This window comes from Danio aesculapii, chromosome 8 (genome assembly GCF_903798145.1).
Source record: "Danio aesculapii chromosome 8, fDanAes4.1, whole genome shotgun sequence".
NCBI classification, from domain to species: Eukaryota; Metazoa; Chordata; class Actinopteri; order Cypriniformes; family Danionidae; genus Danio; species Danio aesculapii.
In genome coordinates, this window is record NC_079442.1 from 17,439,456 (window position 1) to 17,459,574 (window position 20,119).

Genomic DNA, 20,119 nt, shown 5'->3' on the forward strand with positions numbered 1-20,119 from the left:
GAGTGGAGAATGCACGCCGCAGTCAAAGTTCAAAATAGCTTAATATTTCAACCAAACATGCTCACCGCATAAGTAAAATCCACTCAAATAACGTGCTGACAGAACATTTCTTTGTAGTTTACAAGTTTCTGCTTCTTCAATACTGTTGTGTGGTCACAGCAATGGCAGTTATCTGACTTCATTGAATGATTTTCTTAATTTAATATCTAATGATGTTTGGCACAAAAGAAAAATCAATCATTTTGACCCATACAATGTATTGTTGGCTATTGACCAAAAAAAATATACACTTGTGCAACTTAAACATAATTTTGTGGTCCAGGGTCAGAATGTAGCTAGTTTATGGACTTGTGATTTTTGAAAACAGTGTCATCTAAGTTATTTACTTATTTAGTTATATATATATATATATATATATATATATATATATATATATATATATATATATATATATATATATATATATATATATATATATATATATATATATATATTAATTAAATAATTTATAATTAATTACAAATCATTTTTATTTTGCGCAAAAAGTGAATCCAGAATTTTCAACTTCGGTGCATCTCTAAATTAATGTTAAATTGAAAGTGTTATAGTCACATTCACTAGGGTTGCACAATTATTCATTTCAATCTCAATTCGACCCCTACACAATCTTAAACCAGCATCTCTACGATTCAGCCAATCGTATTTTCAAGTTCGGAAGAAGCATAAAAGAGGTCACACAAGTCTTCACATTGTTTTTCATCTATTTACATCTCATTTCTCTCTTAATGTAATGATATATTTGCTGTGGCGAAACAACACATGAGCTGATGCACTGTTTGTTTACTACTGAGAGAATGCGCGTGTGCCTGTAAATGAAGTCTACTTTAGTCAACAGAACCTGCATAGGTTGTAAAGAACAGGTAATAATGTTCAGTTTGTTGCAGAGTGATCATTTGGGACCTGCTCAGGAAGTACGATTTCCATGTTTTTTTCGCTCCAAGTGACGGCGGACATGCCATGAGCGCACTCGGCAGTGAAAGTGAAACCAAAAGCGCGCACATCATTTAAAAATCATATTGCATTTTAGAGTTATGATTACGACAAGCATTTGATATGTTTTTTTGTTTCTTTCATAGCAAACACAGTGTTGTGCATGAAAATAAATGTTTACTGGGTCAGTATAACTACGTTAGCCAATATAATGTTGAATTTAATGCATAAGGGAATCTGATAATGACAAACGTCTGATTTTACCAGTGGAAAAAAAAGGTCTAATAATGTTGTCAATGACAGATTGCAAGCATATGTCTCAAACATAACAACTCAACTTCAGAATTATGAATAATTATAGTCTGATGTCATCACTTTACTGTGAATTAACGACGAGGACAAATTTGAAAAAAGTTTATTCACGTCCATCAGTCCAAGCCTATACACAATTTCGCATTTTAACCAACAGTAGACCTACACATAGGCCAAATATTTTTATTGTTGCTTTACCATATGGTTGAGAAAAACGAAAACGAAAGAATAGCCTACTCATATTAACCTTTATTTTACATCTACAGAATCCTGAGAAAATCCTGATCTTTATTTTAAGCAAAACAAAATTGTGATTCTCATTTTAGCCAGAATCGTGCAGCCCTAATGTACACATGTTTTTTTACACTCTCAGAAATAAAGGTACAGGAGCTGTCACTGGGGCAGTACCTTTTCGAAAGATACATATTTGTACCCAAAGAGTTTACAGTGGTACCTCAAAGGTGCATTTTAGTGCCCAAATGTACCTAAAAAGCACCTTTAAGGTACCATTATAGACCCTTCAGGAACAAATATGTATCTTTTGAAAAATTACTGCCCCAGTGACAGCTCCTGTACCTTTATTTCTGAGAGTGTAGGAACTTTTAACCATTTTATACAAAAAAATAAAAAATTTATTATATCAATTGTAAACAAGAACACAAAATAAATCCCATTAAAACTGATTCTGAAGAATTGTAACAGCTAGATTAAATTCATTTTCAGGGCCCTATGAGATGAATATTTTTTGCTTTCAAATTCTGTCATTCCTCCTACACACATTCGACACAAGCATTTATCAACATGAAAAAGGAGACGTGAAGAACATGTAAAATCCAGTTGAGCGCTCTGATTCAATAACACCTTTATGAATCATATGCTGTCAGACTAACACCAGTCATCTGATACCCAGAGCGGTAACAAGCCATTAGAAACAGACGTGCTGTTTCACACCTGCCAGAGTGCTGCAGGTACACCACAAACTCCATATACAACATGTGTGTGCATGAGTGAGCTCTTCTCCTTCCACTTGCTTCATGAGACTCATCCAGTTTGACAGCTCTTACATAAAGAGAGCGAGGGAATTTCCTCCATCCACCTTGACTCCAGTGTCCCTTTCAGATGCCGCTCTCTCACCCAAACATGCTCAAATCCTCATGTAAATACCATCAACCGCTCAACCGGCACATCTAGGTCAGCTCCATTACTAATTAATTACTGTTGCACAATGGCTTCAACCACACACCCACAAACACACCCACACACACACTTCTGCCTTCAAGCCCCATATTGTCATGTCTCCTAAAAATACACCAAGGCTTTAGGGGGAAGTCATAACAACTCAGCAGAAGAACACTGGATGGGGAGTGTGATCGCAGTGACCTTAAAGCACAACAAAGGCGGGCTTGCTCAAAGAGTGTAATCGTTCTGCCCTTTACATCATGCCACAAGCAAGGTGTGATCACAGTGACCTTAATCCTGCTGCAAACACACACACAAACTCAAAGATGCACATTAAGGGGTGTGACCCAGCTGTCCTTTACGCCTGGTTAGACACATATGTCAATGTTTCTTTAAAATCATATACATTAGGGCTGCACAACCATCGGTTCAGCATCGATATCACAATGTGTGCATACTAGAGATTCACGGATCAGCTGAAATGACACCCGAATCCACGGCTTCATACTAATCATCCACCCGCCTGCACATATTTTTTTATCTATGTATCCGCACCCGACGGTCACTTTAATAATTTAATTCTTTGTTTTAGGCATGATGATAGGTCACCGTGGATATTAACAGCAGATTCAGTGAGCTATAATCTGCGCATCTCTGATAGTAAAATAATATGTTAATCTTAAACATTTTTAAATGAACATTTATTTATAAAAACAAAAGTTTGTCTTAAACAACATTTTATTCATTTTCAAATAGATACAGAAAGTAAAAAGAAGACATTTTAGCTTTTACAGATACAGGAACAAGATAACAAAAGGGTACCACTTCAGCCTAAACGGCAGCTATGTTATGTTTACTTGGCCTTTTTCTTCACGCTGTGCAAAAACAGAATAGAATCTACCGTGCCTGGATTCGGGCGATTCCACCTCGCCTACAAAACGCGCCTGCTGCACTGAACGTTCGCTCGCACCGCTTGTTGTAGGAATGAACAAGATTCTCCTAGCAAGGCGCTGCAGTCATGAAAATAAGCAATCTCGTTTCTCCCAGAACTTTGACTAACAAAAACTTTTGCACTTCATCCATTATTTTGAGCGTCTCATCTTCCCATTCTGCAAAGCCCACTCTCTGCTTTTTCGCTGGTTCACTGCCATGTCCCGCTACATCCACCTGCAACTAATCATAATGTATTTTTTTATTACCCGAACGACCCGCGAATTATCCGCAGCGCCCGCGGGGACATAATCGACATCCGCGCATCACTAGTGCATACACAACAGTCATATCACATAGATATGCAATATATATAGTTGGCTTTGCGGTGTAATTTTTTCACTTACATGTAAAAACCATCCCGCATGCGCAGTTTATTTCCCTTTTATCTTTGTTTGTTTATCTATGCTTGTAGTTAGGTTATTACATTTTTGATACATGCTTCACTCCCCTAGGGAATCACCCCAGTCGATCAAAATTAAAACATTTGGTAACACTTTAGGGACCCATTCTCACTATTACTAGTTACTTATTAGCATGAACGTTATTAAGATATTTGCTGCTTATTAGTACTTGTAAAGCACATATTCTGTATGGTCTAATTCTACATATCTATTCCTTTCCAATACCTAAACTACCTTAATAAATTAGGAGTTTATTGAAGCAAAAGTCAAAATGGCTTGCTAAGAGCAAGAATTGAACATTAAAATAGAGACCAATTTTTTTTTTATAATTTAAATTTTTTTTATAACAAAGTATATCGCAATATATGCATCCCAGAAAAAACAAAGATATCGCAATTTCAGATTTTTCCCATATCGTACAGCCCTAATATACATTTCATTCTTTTGAGAATTATAATTTCATTGTCTGATTGATTAATTACAAAGTTCTGCTGAATGACAAATTCTAGCAAGAAGACAGCAGCCCTGAACAAAAGCCTGCAAAATGTCCAGCTTTTACCATAACAATAAGTACTGTGAACTGGTATGTTCGCATTCTTGCATTCAAATATTCAGATTAGCAAACATTCTTAAGAATGAATTGCTTCTTAACTTAAGAGAAGTATAATCTGTATAATCCAAAACATTAAATAAGAATTCAGAAATTGTATTAGGGTAAAATTAATGCATTGGGTAGATTCAAATATTAAAGCAACGCTTCACTTTTTTGGAAATGGGCTTATTTTACAACTCCCCTACAGTTGAACAGTTGAGTTTTACTATTTTTAAATTTACATAGCACTGTTATCTAGCAGGAGACTCTTTTGAAGCACTGTGTAATATCATTGCACCTGCTGCAGCCATGGTACAACAGCAAAGTCCCTCGATTATTACTCCAGAATGAGAGTATCGTTCTTAATCATATTGACCTAGTAAATAGCAACTTTTCATTTGTTGTTGGTGTTAATACACAATGTAACTACAGAAGCGTCAAGGTTTAAAGGGCACCTATTTTTTATTTTTTATTTCAAGATTTAAAATAAGTCTTTTGTGTCTCCAGAATGTGTCTGTAAAGTTTCAGCTCAAAACACCCATCAGAATAATTATTATGCCTTTCAGAATATAGAACTTTCTGCTTTGAACTCAAGGAAGCTGTTTTTGTTGCCTGCGCCCTTTAAATGCTAGTTCTCCCCGCCCACCGTTCCCCATGTGCCTGTCAGAGTGTGCCTCAATCTCTGGTTTTGTCAGTTAAACAGCACATTGACAGACATGAAAGAAGCAGATCTCATGTAACGTTTATGAGAAATACTACAGTAAGAACTTTCCCAATGATTATTTGATGTACGTGTTGTGCAGTTAATTTAAACCTTTCTGCAACAATGAGTCACACACAACGTCCACGTTTAACTTTGCACTGCTTTTGCACGCAAATGTGACAGGATATGTGTTAATATCCACTGCTGTATGCATATCCATTATGTTAATGTACAAAATAAACCTGATTTAACGTCCACAAACGAGGATTAAAGCTTCTCCTTTTATAATTGTACTGATATGCGGCTGTGGTGATAAAGACGGTGAAATCGCTGTAATTCATTACAAGCATACACTGTTTTAAAAATGTTTTTAAAAACGTGTAAAACTCATTCTTCATCACATTTGATGATGATGATTGATGATCACAGCGAGCTGAACAGATTTTTTGAAAAAGATGCTAATGGTGTAATCGGATGAAATTATTTATGCTAAGCTAAGCTAAAACTGCTCCTGCCAGACCCTAAGATCAGCTGAATGGATCCAAAAATAGTAAAACTTAACTGATTAACTTTAGAGCAGTTGTGAAATAGCTTACTAGAAAAAAAAAAAAAAAAAGTAGTGTTCCTTTAAGCATTTGATTCAGCAAATTCAGTTCCTCAAAAATGAATAACATAAGCAATAACAGTACATTTTCTGATTTTATAATTACAAACATTTTTGACCTCAATCGACACACAAGAATCTATAAATAGGACATTCATGAGATATTCAAATGAATGCAGAAGGTAATTTCTTATTTTAACAACTAATAACCCATTAAAATAATTAAATGAGAAACAGTGTGATGAACTCCAATGAATCAAGTCATGATAGAGTACACATCCTTAATATAACGATGACTGTGAGCTGAAGGCAAAATCAAACTTAATTCTTAGAACAGCTTTTAGAAACTTCTTAGAATTACTATTAAGAAAACTTCTTTACTATTAAAAAAACTTCAATCATAAGACTTCTGTAAATCCAGCCCCTGAATTAAACACAAATGGAGGAGAAAGAATATAAAAATGTTTTTCATTGCTTTTTATTACATTTTTTAATGATTATTAATAACAATATACCTCTGATTTTAGCACAGATAATTACTAATTCTATGCCACCTCTGGTTATTAACAAATATCTGGCAGGTAATCACATATTATATTTTATTTTATTATTAGCATCTAAAAATGACTCATGTAATCATTTCTTTCCTGCACGACTGCCCCTTTACTGGTGAAAGCCTGGTAACAACAGTAATTATGCACCAAAATATCTGCAAACGCAACTGGTGTTAAAGGGCAGAAATCAGTGCTGTTATTGCTTCTTTAAGGATATGCTTTCACTTTATCACAGCTTATTTTGTGCAGACAAATGACTCAGACGTCTGTGTCAGTGCTAGGGCTTGACTAACTGATTGCTTTTTTTAATGGATACGGTATGGATTATACAATCAATATCCATCATTTAGTCTATGCTATTATTGGGAGAACTTCAATAACAATATTTGTACTGCACCTTCCACACAATAACTTTGTAACTTGTTAAATGAAACAGAGCATCAGCTTTTTAATTGTCCATTTAGTCACAAAACATCAACAATAAATGTTTTGAAGCTGTTTAATGTGGCATGACAGATTGCTTTCAGAACATCAGAGGTTCTGCTGAAAGAGTATAACTTGCTCAAACAACTATTTCAAACAGAAAAAAAGATAATAGAAATCGATTCATAAACAAGGTCACAAAACATTTACCTCAGAAAACTATTTAACCATTTAGAAGTCGCTACAGAGGAGCAATTTTCTAAACATGCACCAATTTATATACTTTTTTTTATGAATGTATGTATTAATGAAGGTTTTAGTTTTTATTGATTAACTTAATCTGTAATCTCCATACTAAATGGTTAAATACAAGCAGAGCGAGGTAGAATCTGGAATATTTTGCTATTTCTGTGTAGAATGGTTTTGAGAGCATAGAAACTAAAAGATAAAAATAAACAAATTTTGTTTAAGCTTTATAATACAAATCCTATATGAACCACTTGTTTGGTAAACAAAGCTCCAGTAGGTCTCTAATATTGACCTTCTTTAACGTAAAAGTGGGCGCAGCCATTAGAACCTTATTGGCTCAAGACTTCTATTCTCATTTATTTACACTTCGCTCTATTTACTTAAAGAACAGCTCGTTATGCTGATTCTGCAAACCGGTATTTTTTATTATATTATTTTTATGTCAAAAACATTAGTCATAAAGGGCCAGACAGAATCTGCTGACATTTTTTGCTATGTCTGCGGAGAATTTAGAGGGAAAAAATCTGCGGATTTATAAAAAAATGATTTTGGGAGCATCATAACTAAAAACTTAATTTATGAAATAAAAAATATTACATTTTTAACTTTTATTTAACGTTCACGAATCACAATGCAAATCCAATTAGTTCCACTTATTTGGTAAACAAAGTAAGTCTCTTATATAACGTATATACTAAAAGACAGAAAATATTACTTTACAAACTGTATTGTAAATAAATCATACGAACATTTTCATATTAGTCAAAAATATTGCTGAAATTCATTAAAAAACTAATAAATATAAATTCACCCACATTTACACAAGTAAATAAACAGATTTAATGATGGGCTAAAAATATGCGGAGATTTATACATTTATGCCGCGCAGATTCCGTGTGGGCCTAGCCGTAAACACACTTGTTTGTAAAACAAGTAGTTTGACCATTTTCTGCCATTTGTTATTCCTAGTTAAATGTATCTGAAGTCCTAAAACAATTCAAGAAAAAAGCTTTTTTCCACATTGCAGAATAAGGTGAACACAAATTCACTAATAGACAGAGAAAAAATTACAGTATTAATTGTGCTGCTCATAAATCCTCTTAACATTTGTATATTATTTTAGAATATTATTAAAATTAACTTAAATTGTAAATAAATATATGTTTACACACACTTAACGACTAAAAAAATACAATGAATTATGGGCTCAGCTGAGTTTCTGTTTGGGCCTACTTACACGGTACCATGTACAAAGAGTGGTTCAATGTTTATCAGCTGGATTAAATTTGCAGCAGCACTTTTAAGCAGCAGCTTTGCCCTCATGATTTGTTCAAAAACACATTACACCTGTTTATTTCTTCAGGGGCCTGGTCTTTCTATAAAAGCTTATTTTATTATATATACACTACTAAAAATACATTTCTTTCTGGACATCTCTTTCCAGTCAATAACATACTGACAGTTGCTGGCCAGTATATAGACCTGTCAAGAAGGTGTCCATAATCACAATTACAGCACAAACACTTTAAACCTGCACCTCTTCTCAAATAGTTTGGCTGCATGCAAAATCCCCTACTACTTGAATTTGAATCTGAATTTACTACACATCCGTTAGAAAAGTACATCCTATATAGCAGTGGTTCTCAATCTATTTGTCACTGCGGACCGGTCAACGCTTGACAATTTAACCGTGGACCATGTTTCACAAGTTGTAGGTTGGTAGGCAATCATCAACCGTTTTCTCAGAGGAAGACAAACTGACAAAACATTGCTGTCACTCTGATACAAGTTTTTTATTTTACAAAGCGCTGCAGTGTTTGGGTGTTTTGTGTTTGTCTGAGATAATTAGCCTTACCGAAATGTGCATATTCCATACAAGGTGAAGCTGATCGGTCAGTTCTTGTCACGTGACTCGTGGTGCACTTGTGCGCACAAAACATGCACCTCTATTGGAAACAACAAAATTGTGCGATCTCTAGAAAACACGCAATATGCGAACGGCCCCTGAAAGGCTGCCATCATTTGCGATCTCCAGCAGTTGATCTTCTTCCACAGCCATGTTGGATTCACCTGATTTGTTGACAAATGGGTTGCGGATTCATTCCTTGGCAGTTCGTGGGTCTTTCACTGGGCCTTTTCCCCTTAGCAAAGAAACTTTAGACTTCGGTTTCTTACTCATTTTGCTGCTTATAAGTAAAATTTTGGCGCTCAAGTGACCGAGATGTAAGTAAGAGAATACGGTCATTTTTCAAAATAAAAGACTTTACAATATAAAAGCTTGTTCAGACTAATAAATATAATAAATAAAACAGAAATAATTAATGATTTCTTGCGTGACCCAGTACAAATTGATCTACGGCCGCGGCCCGGTGGTTGAGGACCACTGCTATGAATAGAATTTGGACGTGATAATTTGGACTAAAGGTGGGTCTAGTCCATGACCTATTGGCATCAGTTGCGTAGCTTCACTCCTATTTGTGAATTCTCTCGCGTTGCATCATGGGATAGCATAGAGTCCACTGGATGCGCACTTCAGAACTTGAATATAGTAGAAAGTACTAGGTCATCGAGGTACTTCTCGCCTACTGTTCTTCGGACACTATGAATACTACTTGGCTCACATACTGTATTATTTATCATACTATTTAGTATAAAAGTGATTTCAGACGCAGCATTTGACTTATCTCCTAAGTCTTGCTGTTCCTGTGAGGAAGAAAACGGTGCGAGTCTCTCTAGCAGTCAATAAACACTCATAATTGGCTATGGGATGCACACTTGGCAAAAGCTGATCCAGTCTGGTGACACCTACAGCTGTAAAGCAGCAGAAATGAATTTCACATGGTTTAAGGCAGCAGTATGGTGTTATAGAAAGACTGTATACACCACCTACATATACACACACACACCCTTCACAGAGCCCCTGACCTAGAAAAGAGAGTTCCTAAGAAGTTGCAGAGTTATTCCAAACATCTGCCTGTGCCGTTTATCGTTACACCACACACACACATTCATTCCCTTTCAAAAAGCCACAGCTGCAAAGTCAGTGGTTCTGGTATTAGTGACATAACTCTTCGAGATGCAATCTTTTAGACGCATATAGCATCTACACGCGTCTGCTCCCAGCAGGCCTGTGCGGTGGTAAATGGCAGCCCTGGCCGGGGTGATAAAAACGCAGGCCAACGGAAACAGACAGGCTGATTTACGAGGCCAATAAATATGGACAAAGTGATAATCTGCTGAACAGACTTATTATCTCTCTTCTTTGCAGTCGAATTAATCCATGTACTGCATGCAGCATCCTTTCTAGTCTAATCCCACAATAATAATCACAAAGCACAAGCCTGAGGGTTCAGAGACTGTTACAGCTTTTGTTTGCCACAGTAAACGTGAACTTCAAAGCTACTTATTAGTGGTGGGGAGGGGAGGAAAAAAAGAAGCAAATTGAGAAAACTCTGAAAGCTAACATGCACATGTTATGTTAGAGCCAGCCATATTCTTCATCCTGCCCTTCATGTACAAAGCAAGCACAATATACACTATCAAACATGTACATAACTTGCAATGTTTCATGGTTAAAGCAAGATTTTGAAGGATATTCACAGTGAGAAAGGTGCACTTTGCACATGTTTCAGCGTTTTCCATTCAATATGAAAGAATAAGGCTTACAATTTCATGCAGAAGAAATGTAAAGGTGGGCAAACGCAAACACCCTTGCATTTCTGAATGCCTTTATGATGCAAAATTAAATGTAAACAGTCAGTTACAACTCCAGGATAGGATAAAGATAAAGTTTAGTCTTTTTGTAGCTCATTAGAAATTAAATTACAGTAATAAATATAAACAGAAAAAAAGAGAAAAGCATAGATTTCTTTACGAAATAATAAATAAATATTTTTAATAATAAAAATAGTTTTGAATAGTTGTCTAGATTTGACATTTAAGATGAATATTATTTGCTGCAGACTATAATTGGCTTTTCCTTTGTATCACAATAATTAGCATCTTATCAGTTACTGATAAGATATCAGGAGTTGACTCTGTATGGAAATTAGATTTGCTGACCTTTGCCATTTCCTCAGCTCCGCCCACATTGAGGGCCTGACGATGAGTTGAGTGGCGAATAAGAGAATCCGTCCCAATCTCCAAGCGAGGACGCTTCATCTCGGAGTAATCCACTTCTGATTGGCTGCTGGGATCCGGCAGGTATATGTGTTCATATCGGATGTGGGGCTCTCTGTAGGGGGGACAAAGGAACACAAGAATGATGACTGTACAGACAGTAGCCTAATCGGAAAGAATTTCAGGACATATAAAGGTTAGCAAATCATTTATTTATTGATTGATTTATTTTACACACACTGCAATTGACATTTAACAGCAAGTGTTACAACACCCGACATAAACTTCAACATACAGGTTGCTTCGTATTAATAAAGAGTGATGACTTGATTTTATCCATTAAGGATTAATTAAATTATTAAAAGTGGGCATTTATGTGCTATTGAGGATATTCCACTTAGGCTGCATTAGCCAATACTAACTTTAAAATATACTCATGACCAGTGATGGGAATAACGAGGCTATAAATAATGGCGATACTTTGAGTAATCAAATGAGTTGCTGATGAGTTGCTGTTTCACCCGTTACAAACCCATTGCCGTTACTGACAATAAAATGTGCGTTACTATAATTGAGAACACTGAATCGCTTTTCATGCGAGCAGCATCTCTCAGCCATTGGACCTCTCTGGGGTATGTCTGTGTTCGGGGATGGGGCAGGAAACAAAACCAACCAGCGATGATTATTGGTGTGTTTGTGAACGATTGGCTTAGATAGAGTACATTTTCATCGTTTGCCAATCAGAGGCAGAGTAGTACGGGTGTTCACACACAAGTACACCCACAGTCAATGGCACACAGCAATGACCAGGACCAGGAAAATCCAACAAAATCAAAGAGAGCATTTGCAAACCGGAAATATAAGCACTACTTTTCTAAACTACTGTTCTTGTAAAGTTCTAAACCATCTCTTTTGTTTTTTTGTGCAACTATTAGGGGAGCAACCGTATGGATCAGATCCCACATTTGCAAATGCACGTGACGCGGATTAATAACGTTTTTGAACTTGTAGGTTAATCCTACATTTAGAACAATTGCAAAGAGATCGCCTCTCACGTCATTCAAATCACATGTAAGAAAATGCATTTAGGCTTAGAAAAAGTTGTGGTGGGACCTAATAAGCATTAATTAAAGCTGTTTTCTGTCACTGTTTGTTTAGCCTGCAATAATGCATTCAGTGTAAAGCTGCACGATTAAACATTAAAAGATCGTGAACTCAGTTCAAACCCACGCAACATGAATGATAAATGATAATTTCTTTTCATATGTTTATTAATCCTTCGAAGTGCTGCATTAAAATCTGTGTTTGATCGAGAGAGATTCAGTTTTTACACTTTTTCAGTTAGTTACAAACAGTCAAATAACACAGAAGTAGTGGGAGAATAGTTTATAGTTCAGTTTATAGTAACTCCTAACCTGTGGAAAGTCATCAGAATACTGAACTCCTTTTTTCTAAGGTTGAAGTTTGTGACTATGTTTACATGGTTATCAGTAATCTAATGATTTGCCTTAATCTGAATAAGATAATAATATGATCAAGGTGTTTACATGAGTTGCTTTTTGAATGTTCCTTACTAGATCCCGTCTTACATATTATAGTACATAGATCGTCATTGTGTCACCACACTATCCATGTTTCCTCCAGAGTTTCATGTAATTTCAGGTGTTTTATTTGTAATTTTTCGACTATAAATGCAGTTTCACTTTCATTAAGGAACATTTTATTCATGCCCCATAACAAACTTTGATGCGTATTTGATGCGAGCATTAAGTAAGGACTGGTGGAAAAGTGCTCTTTTAATGGAATTTGATACCGCACGTTGAACAAAGAAAAAAAATCTGCATTTCGTGACGCAGGTGTCTCTGGTCCTTTAAGGTAATCAAAAATCATTTCCTTGTAAAACACGCTTTAGAATGCTTAGTTTAAGCAAATTTGATGAACGCGATCATGCGTGTTGATCTGAAGAGAGTCGCTCTTGCTCACCGAATGCGCTGTATTGCGTGCATTGGGTGCGTCCGTTCCCTAAGCAACAAGAACAAACGGCTGACGTCGCCAGTCTGTATTCCTTTAGGTTGTTTAGAATTAAATGTTTAGAGATGGTGTGACGACGCATACATATGTGTGCCTTTGATGCACCCCTTGATGCTTCTTACGTCCTTGTCGCAGCACCAGTGGCACCAAAATTATAGCCACCAAAATTCATATGCTGATTCGGTTCGGTGCATACCGGTTACAAAAGTACGGGTGCTATAATGGCACCGGGTTTCGGTACCAAACCCCAATGTTTTATATTAATTTTATAGTCATTATATTAATCATTATAGTCAAAATAGTTTTTTTTAAGTAATGCAATAGTTATTTTCCTGGTAATTAGTTACTTTTATAATTATGTAATTCAGTTACTAACTCAGTTACTACTTGTGAGATGTAACTATGAGTAATTTCTCTTTTAAAGGAATGTGCTCCACATTGCTCATGACACATTACTCAAACAAATGAGAGGAAAAGTATCATGTTGTCCAATAAAATACAACAAAATCCCCAGGAGGATTGAATCCTTAATAAACATACTAACATAGCAGCAGCAATCAAAACATCCAGTAATTCAAACGCTATCAGAAAAGGTCACAATCTCTGCAATTATTTCACAAATCTCTGGCTAAGTACAGGCTGCCCGGACCAAAGATGAGTGTAGCCATGGCAATGTTTGAGTGCTGGAGGTAACAGTGCCTTGTGGTGCTTGGTACAGGAGTGAGCCTTTTCACACAAGAGAGTGAGCGGTAAATGGACCTTGATGGAAGAGGACAGAGCGTGCAGTATGCAAGGAAAAGAGAGGCACCTGACCCTCACGCTAATGCATTATTGACATCAATCACACATCCATAACGTCTCGTTCTCACTTAAACTCAACCAAACACCTGCCCTTTTTCTGTGTTACACCGGATTGTACAAAGCTGCAACTATTGAGTGTGTAAAACTGCAGTAGTTCTTCCTAGTCTAAAATCTGAAAGGCTGGCCAGTATAAATGAAAAGGAAGATTCAATATGCGAGATTAATTATGAAAGAAATTGCTTCAACAACAAAAATACCAGCTTTGCCGTGGTTGTGGTTAGGGCTGCGCTGAAGTACAACTGTAAAAAAAGAAACAAATATCCATGGCTATTAAACCATTTTAAACCACCTCTTCAACTGTGGTAGAAAACCACATGGAAACCTAAAAGTTCCTTTTTAAAATGCATGTTACAGTGTTTCCCCCTAGATTTACACTATTTGGGGGGAATTTCTTGCTACCTAAATCAACAAATTATTTTGATAATATTAAATTAAATGTTTATGTACCATAGTCTATACTAATCTTATACACCACCTGACAAAAGTCTGGTCGTCGATCCCAGTTGTAAGAGCAACAAATAATAACTTGACTTCTAGTTGATCATTTGGAAAAGTAGCAAAAGGTCAATCATCACAAATACTGCACAAGACCTATTGGAAGCTGCATGGACCCAAGATTCTCACAGAAATCAGTCAAGTTTGGTAAAGGAAATGTCACGGATTGGGGTCACATTCAGTATGGGGGCGTGTGAGAGATCTGCAGAGTGGATGGCAACATCAACAGCCTGAGAGAGACATTTGTGCTGCCCATTACATTACAAACCACAGGAGAGGGCAAATTCTTCAGCAGGATAGCTCTCTTTCTTATACTTCAGCCTCCACATCAAAGTTCCTGAAAGCAAAGAAGGTCAAGGTGTTCCAGGATTGGCCAGCCCAGTCACCAGGCAAGAACATTATTGAGCATGTCTTTGGTAAGATGAAGGAGGCATAGAAGATGAATCCAAAGAATCTTGATAAATTCCAGATGACTTTATTAATAAGTTATTTGAGTCATTGCATAGATGTATAGATGTTGTCGTCCAAGCTCATGGGAGTCATACACAATGTTAATGCTTTTTCCACTGCACTATGACTTTATATTCTGTACTGCACATTATTTCTGTTAAGTGACAAGACTTTTGTTTAAGCAAAGTCAGACCTTACTGGCTTATTAAATAATTAAAAATCAAGGCATGTTCATATTTTATTTTATCAAAGTTAGTATTAGCTCTACTATAAAAGATCTGGGTGTCATATTAGACAGCAATTTAACTTTTAAAAATCATATATTTCATGTCACAAAAACTGCTTTCTTTCATCTGAGAAATATCGCTAAGTTACGAAGTATGCTATCCATCTCAGATGCAGAAAAGCTAGTCCATGCTTTAATAACTTCTAGGCTGGACTACTGTAATGCACTGTTTGCTGGCTGCCCAGCATCATCTATTAACAAACTTCAATTAGTACAAAATGCAGCTGCCAGAGTTCTTACCAGGTCTAGAAAATTTGATCACATCACCCCAATTTTATTCTCCTTACACTGGCTGCCTGTTAAGTTTCGTATTGAATTTAAAATATTGCTTCTTACATATAAAGCTTTAAATAATCTAGCTCCTGTTTATCTAACCAACCTTCTGTCTCGCTACAATCCAACTCGCTCTTTAAGATCTCAAAACTCAGGGCTTCTGGTAGTACCTAGACCAGCAAAGTCGAGTAAAGGAGGTTGAGCCTTCTCATTTATAGATCCTAAACTCTGGAATCGCCTTCCTGATAACGTCCGAGGCTCAGACACACTCTCCCAGTTCAAAACTAGATTAAAGACCTATCTGTTTAGTAAAGCATACACTCACTGCACCATTTAGCGGGCTTCCACACAGGTTTCTGCATCTTGTTTATATACACACTATGAACAGCAGCTACGCTAATTATTTTCTTTAATCTACAGAGAACGGACAGGAATAACATGCCATTGCATAAAGAAGATTAATAACATGAGGCTATTTTATTAGAATGAAATAGACTAAATAATTTCAAAACAAGGAAAACAAAAGTAGGGTGCCACCTGAATAAAAAAGGGGAGGGGGCAGTGCTGAAAAATAAACAAAACTCTGTTTCAATTGCTAATTTGATTAATTGTTGAGCCCCACAAGTACTGGCAGTGGTCAAAATAGGGTTACAGTACTTTGTGTGATCAGGTGGATCGCAGGCCTTCCTGTAGCTTAGACAGATCAAAGCACACACATGAACTCAGTAACCTGAGCGGCAACAGTACACGTCACACAAAAACCACATTCTCACACACACACACGCCCCATTTCAAAAGACTTTCCATTATTGTACCAGAGCCAGATATCAGACACACACACACACACACACCCCACCATTTTCTTCCACACAGATCATACAAACAGTGTTATTTATTTAGTTATTTATTTCTAAAATGTATAATCAACAATATCCTGCATTTGAAAACAGTAAGACAGAATCAAATATCAAATCAGTTTCTCAATAAATATAGACAATGTCAAAGTTTAACACCATAGTGTGTAAGTGTATATTGATACGAAGGGAGTAAAAATATGTGGGTGTGTATAAATTTGTGAACTTCACACCGGACAATGGGTGTATCCCTCATATTAATTACATGGTCTACTCAAGCTTAAATAAACAGTACACACAGACTCTAGCACATACTGTGATTAATACAAACAAAAGCTGATGTAAAAAAGCATGTGTTTCTTAGTCTCTGAACACACAGACAATAGAGCAGAAAACATGAACATCAGATATGTGAATACTACAGGAAAAACAAGACACCTTCAAAGCAACTGAAGAGAGAAAAAGACATCAGACATCATTCCTCATATCAGTTACACAAGTGCTCAATTGAGGCCTGATGAACAGATCAAAGAACCAGTGTCATATTGGAATTGTTTTGAATTTGTAATGGTTTATGAACAGCCATGGTTAAATCTGATTGTCGAAAATGAACAATATGGTTTCTTAAAGAGTCCCTATTACGGGTTTTTGAAAATGCGCTTCCATGCGGTGTGCAACACCGCACTAAGTGAATGAAAATATGCAGCTGAGGTTTAAATCTGAAAGTGCACTGTGTTTAAACCTATTGATTCTTTATCGAAATAGTCGACTCAGAGTTGAATAAATGAATCGTGTTGCGTTCGGATCTTTTGCCTGAATGCATCAACATCGACACGGTGCATCACCAAATATGTAGAACCGGATCCGGTAAAACGTGAACGTGCCTTTCCCTTCAGACACTAGCGGAGCGCGGGGGATCACGAGACTGATCATGACGCAAAGATGATGATCACTGACAGATGGAGATTCAGCTGAGGGGAATAAAGGGCTAAAGTTCATTTTCACAACAATACCAAGTAAAGCCAACCATGCTGTGTTTGTTTCTATCATTTTTCTGATTTTTGATACAATAACCTACGTTGCAACATGGGATTTACCAGCAGTTTGCTATTAAAGAAAGGTGCAGCAGAGACATTTTTCAGACTTTGACAGGGACTTAATCAGTAACTGTTACAGTTCATAAGGACCAGCTTCTTCCTCCGGATCATAACATGAAAGTGTTGCCTCCTTCTCTGTAGTTTGTAAAATATGTATTTAATTGTGTGTCATAAGTTGTAATCGCTCTGCACGGCTTATAATCACTTAAATATTAAAGATCAGTACTTGTACTGTATCTCTCAGGTTAAATCTGCATGGGCTGTTCACATATTGTGTCCAAAACCACGTTGAAAACGTGACGCTTGCTTCTTCCCTCACCGATTAAAAAATATTTCTGAACTCGTGATCCTCTGCCATTTGTCTTTGTTATGGGCACCATCAGCTGTTCCTTACAAGAGCGTTGCGGACAATTTTCAAAAGAGTTTAGCTTTTGCCAGTGTGGATTAATTCTGAATGTGTGTCGTTGTTATTACTTGGGGTTATGTTTGAGAGTAGAGTAATATGCTGGTGTTTAACTGCATTAACTGCATTCCTGCATTGGGTTCTCACATTTACTCTTTGCTCAGACTACTTCATAAGCGTGTTGGGCGTTTCTCTCTGTCTCGCGCTGAACCCAGTCAACCAATCACAACAGACTGGGTCATCGGACCAATCAGCACAGATTAGCCTAACGCTAAGGATGGGTTTGGGAACAAATGAATCGCTGAACAAGTCATTTGGGAGTCGTTGGGATAATTACGTAAAAACAAATGCATATTATAAGGCAATGAAAGTATGTTTTGACCTCACCTGTTGTTGGAGACCCCTAAAACCAAAATATGAATTTTTATAATGAATAATAGGGGCTCTTTAACGGAAGATTGGTCAGTTCAAATGTTTGTTTCATGCAGACATGCATAAAAAAATAAGACAGCAAAAAAGCATGTAACTGGTGAAACAAAGCTTTTCATAAGGTGACATTTAATCATATCAAATAATGGCATATTCAAATATAAAAAATTTTTTTTTATGTCAGCAACAAGCAGCATAGAGACATTTGGACATATTTAAGTTGGCTTTCCAGTTTATAAAATAACTTTTGTGCAATCCAGTTTTTTGGGGGTGGTTCAATATAGTAAACTCTTACAGAGTACATCACATGCTGTTCAGGATTGTAAACGTGTAGTGGTACAAATAGACAAGCAAATTCACAAAACTCTAAGCACACAGTTTCTCCAAAACTCTGGGAGCTGTCAATCACAGCAGTGGGGATTTTTCTTACATTTTAGCCAGAGGGAATTGCCATTCAAAAAGAGTTTTTCAGAGGGAAAGAAATAGATAGAAACTGATTTTCTGTACACATACTAGAACTTTACTGGTGCAAAAAAATTCAACTGAAATGAAAATTGAACCAACAGCATATAAATAAAAATTAAATCATCAAATTGGTGACAATAACCAGGCCTATTATAAACAGCAGCCACCTGCGGTTTTGTCATTTTCCACATATCTTTCCTCCTAAATCAAACTGGAATACCTACTTGTATAACTTGTCTATTCAACCCCAGAGCTATAAGGGTGACTTGATGGTTTTTAGTCACATCCAGTCTATTCCAGAATCTCAGAATGAGAATCTCAAGAATGAGGAATCTCAGGAATTAGATTTATTTTTGGGGTGGGGTACGCTGGGGGCAAAAATGACACTAAATAATGCCTGGGGTGTGAAGTCATAGTCATAGCAGAGTAGGGCTGCACCTCTTCAGCATCGTTATCGCAATGTGAATCTTCATAATAGTCACATCGTGAGTACACGCAATGTCGAGTCTGATTTATTTGATCATTTCACAAGTGTTTTTTGAGGCCTGTGACTGTGTGAGGGTCTTAAAAGCATCCAGGCCTAAAAAATTGTTTTTAGCTTTGACAAGTTAATAACAATCAATTCTATGGAATCGTTAAAAAACAAAGACTACGCAATATTAATTTACATTTAATTATTCAATTACTATATACCTGAATACAGTTCGACCCCTGAAAAACAATAAATTGCTGTTTAAATAATTTGTATCTTTTTCTTTTTTGGATTTATCTGTGCTTGTACATTGTTTATTATATTTTATGCATTCCCCTACAGGATCATCCCAATCAAAAATTATTAATTCTTTCTAATAATTATTCAACACATCTAGTGAAATTGTATTCAATCGCAATACAAATCGCAGAATAAAAAATTATAATAATGAATAAAACTTAAAAAAATAAAATAAATAAATAAATAAATAAATAAAAACAAAAATGTACAAATTAAAAATACAAAAAATAAATAAATAGCAAAGTTGGATTTGTCCAATATTATGCAGTCCTATAGCAGAGAGAGCAAGCAGAGCTCTAAATTGCTGTAACATTTGCAATTTCTGTTACTAAAGCTTAAAACGATCCAGTTGGAAAGGTGTTGACAGGTTTGCCCTTACAAGAGTCCCTTGAGACAAACAGCTGACTGCTCACAAAGCTCTCTATTCTGCTCTTTGATGGTGATGGCATACAGATACCTTCTGCCCAAGAAGAATGTGCGCTTCAGACAACCCACCTCTCCTAGAAGCAAGTTTCTCCCTCACAGACCCACTTTCACTTTGCTAGATCGCACTATAAAAGAAAATATTTGGCTGAAAATATTAA

The 20,119-nt window shown here is 36.2% G+C and overlaps 1 protein-coding gene across 5 annotated transcripts in view; it reads right to left on the reverse strand.

The window, feature by feature from the left end:
* Positions 1-20,119, reverse strand: part of ncor2 (nuclear receptor corepressor 2) — a 181,897-nt gene that overhangs the window by 100,889 nt on the left and 60,889 nt on the right. For all 5 annotated transcript variants that reach the window (XM_056463320.1, XM_056463319.1, XM_056463318.1 and 2 more), the window contains exon 4: positions 11,063-11,234. In XM_056463320.1, coding sequence (XP_056319295.1) covers positions 11,063-11,234 — 172 coding nt within the window. The remainder of the gene's footprint in view (positions 1-11,062; positions 11,235-20,119) is intronic.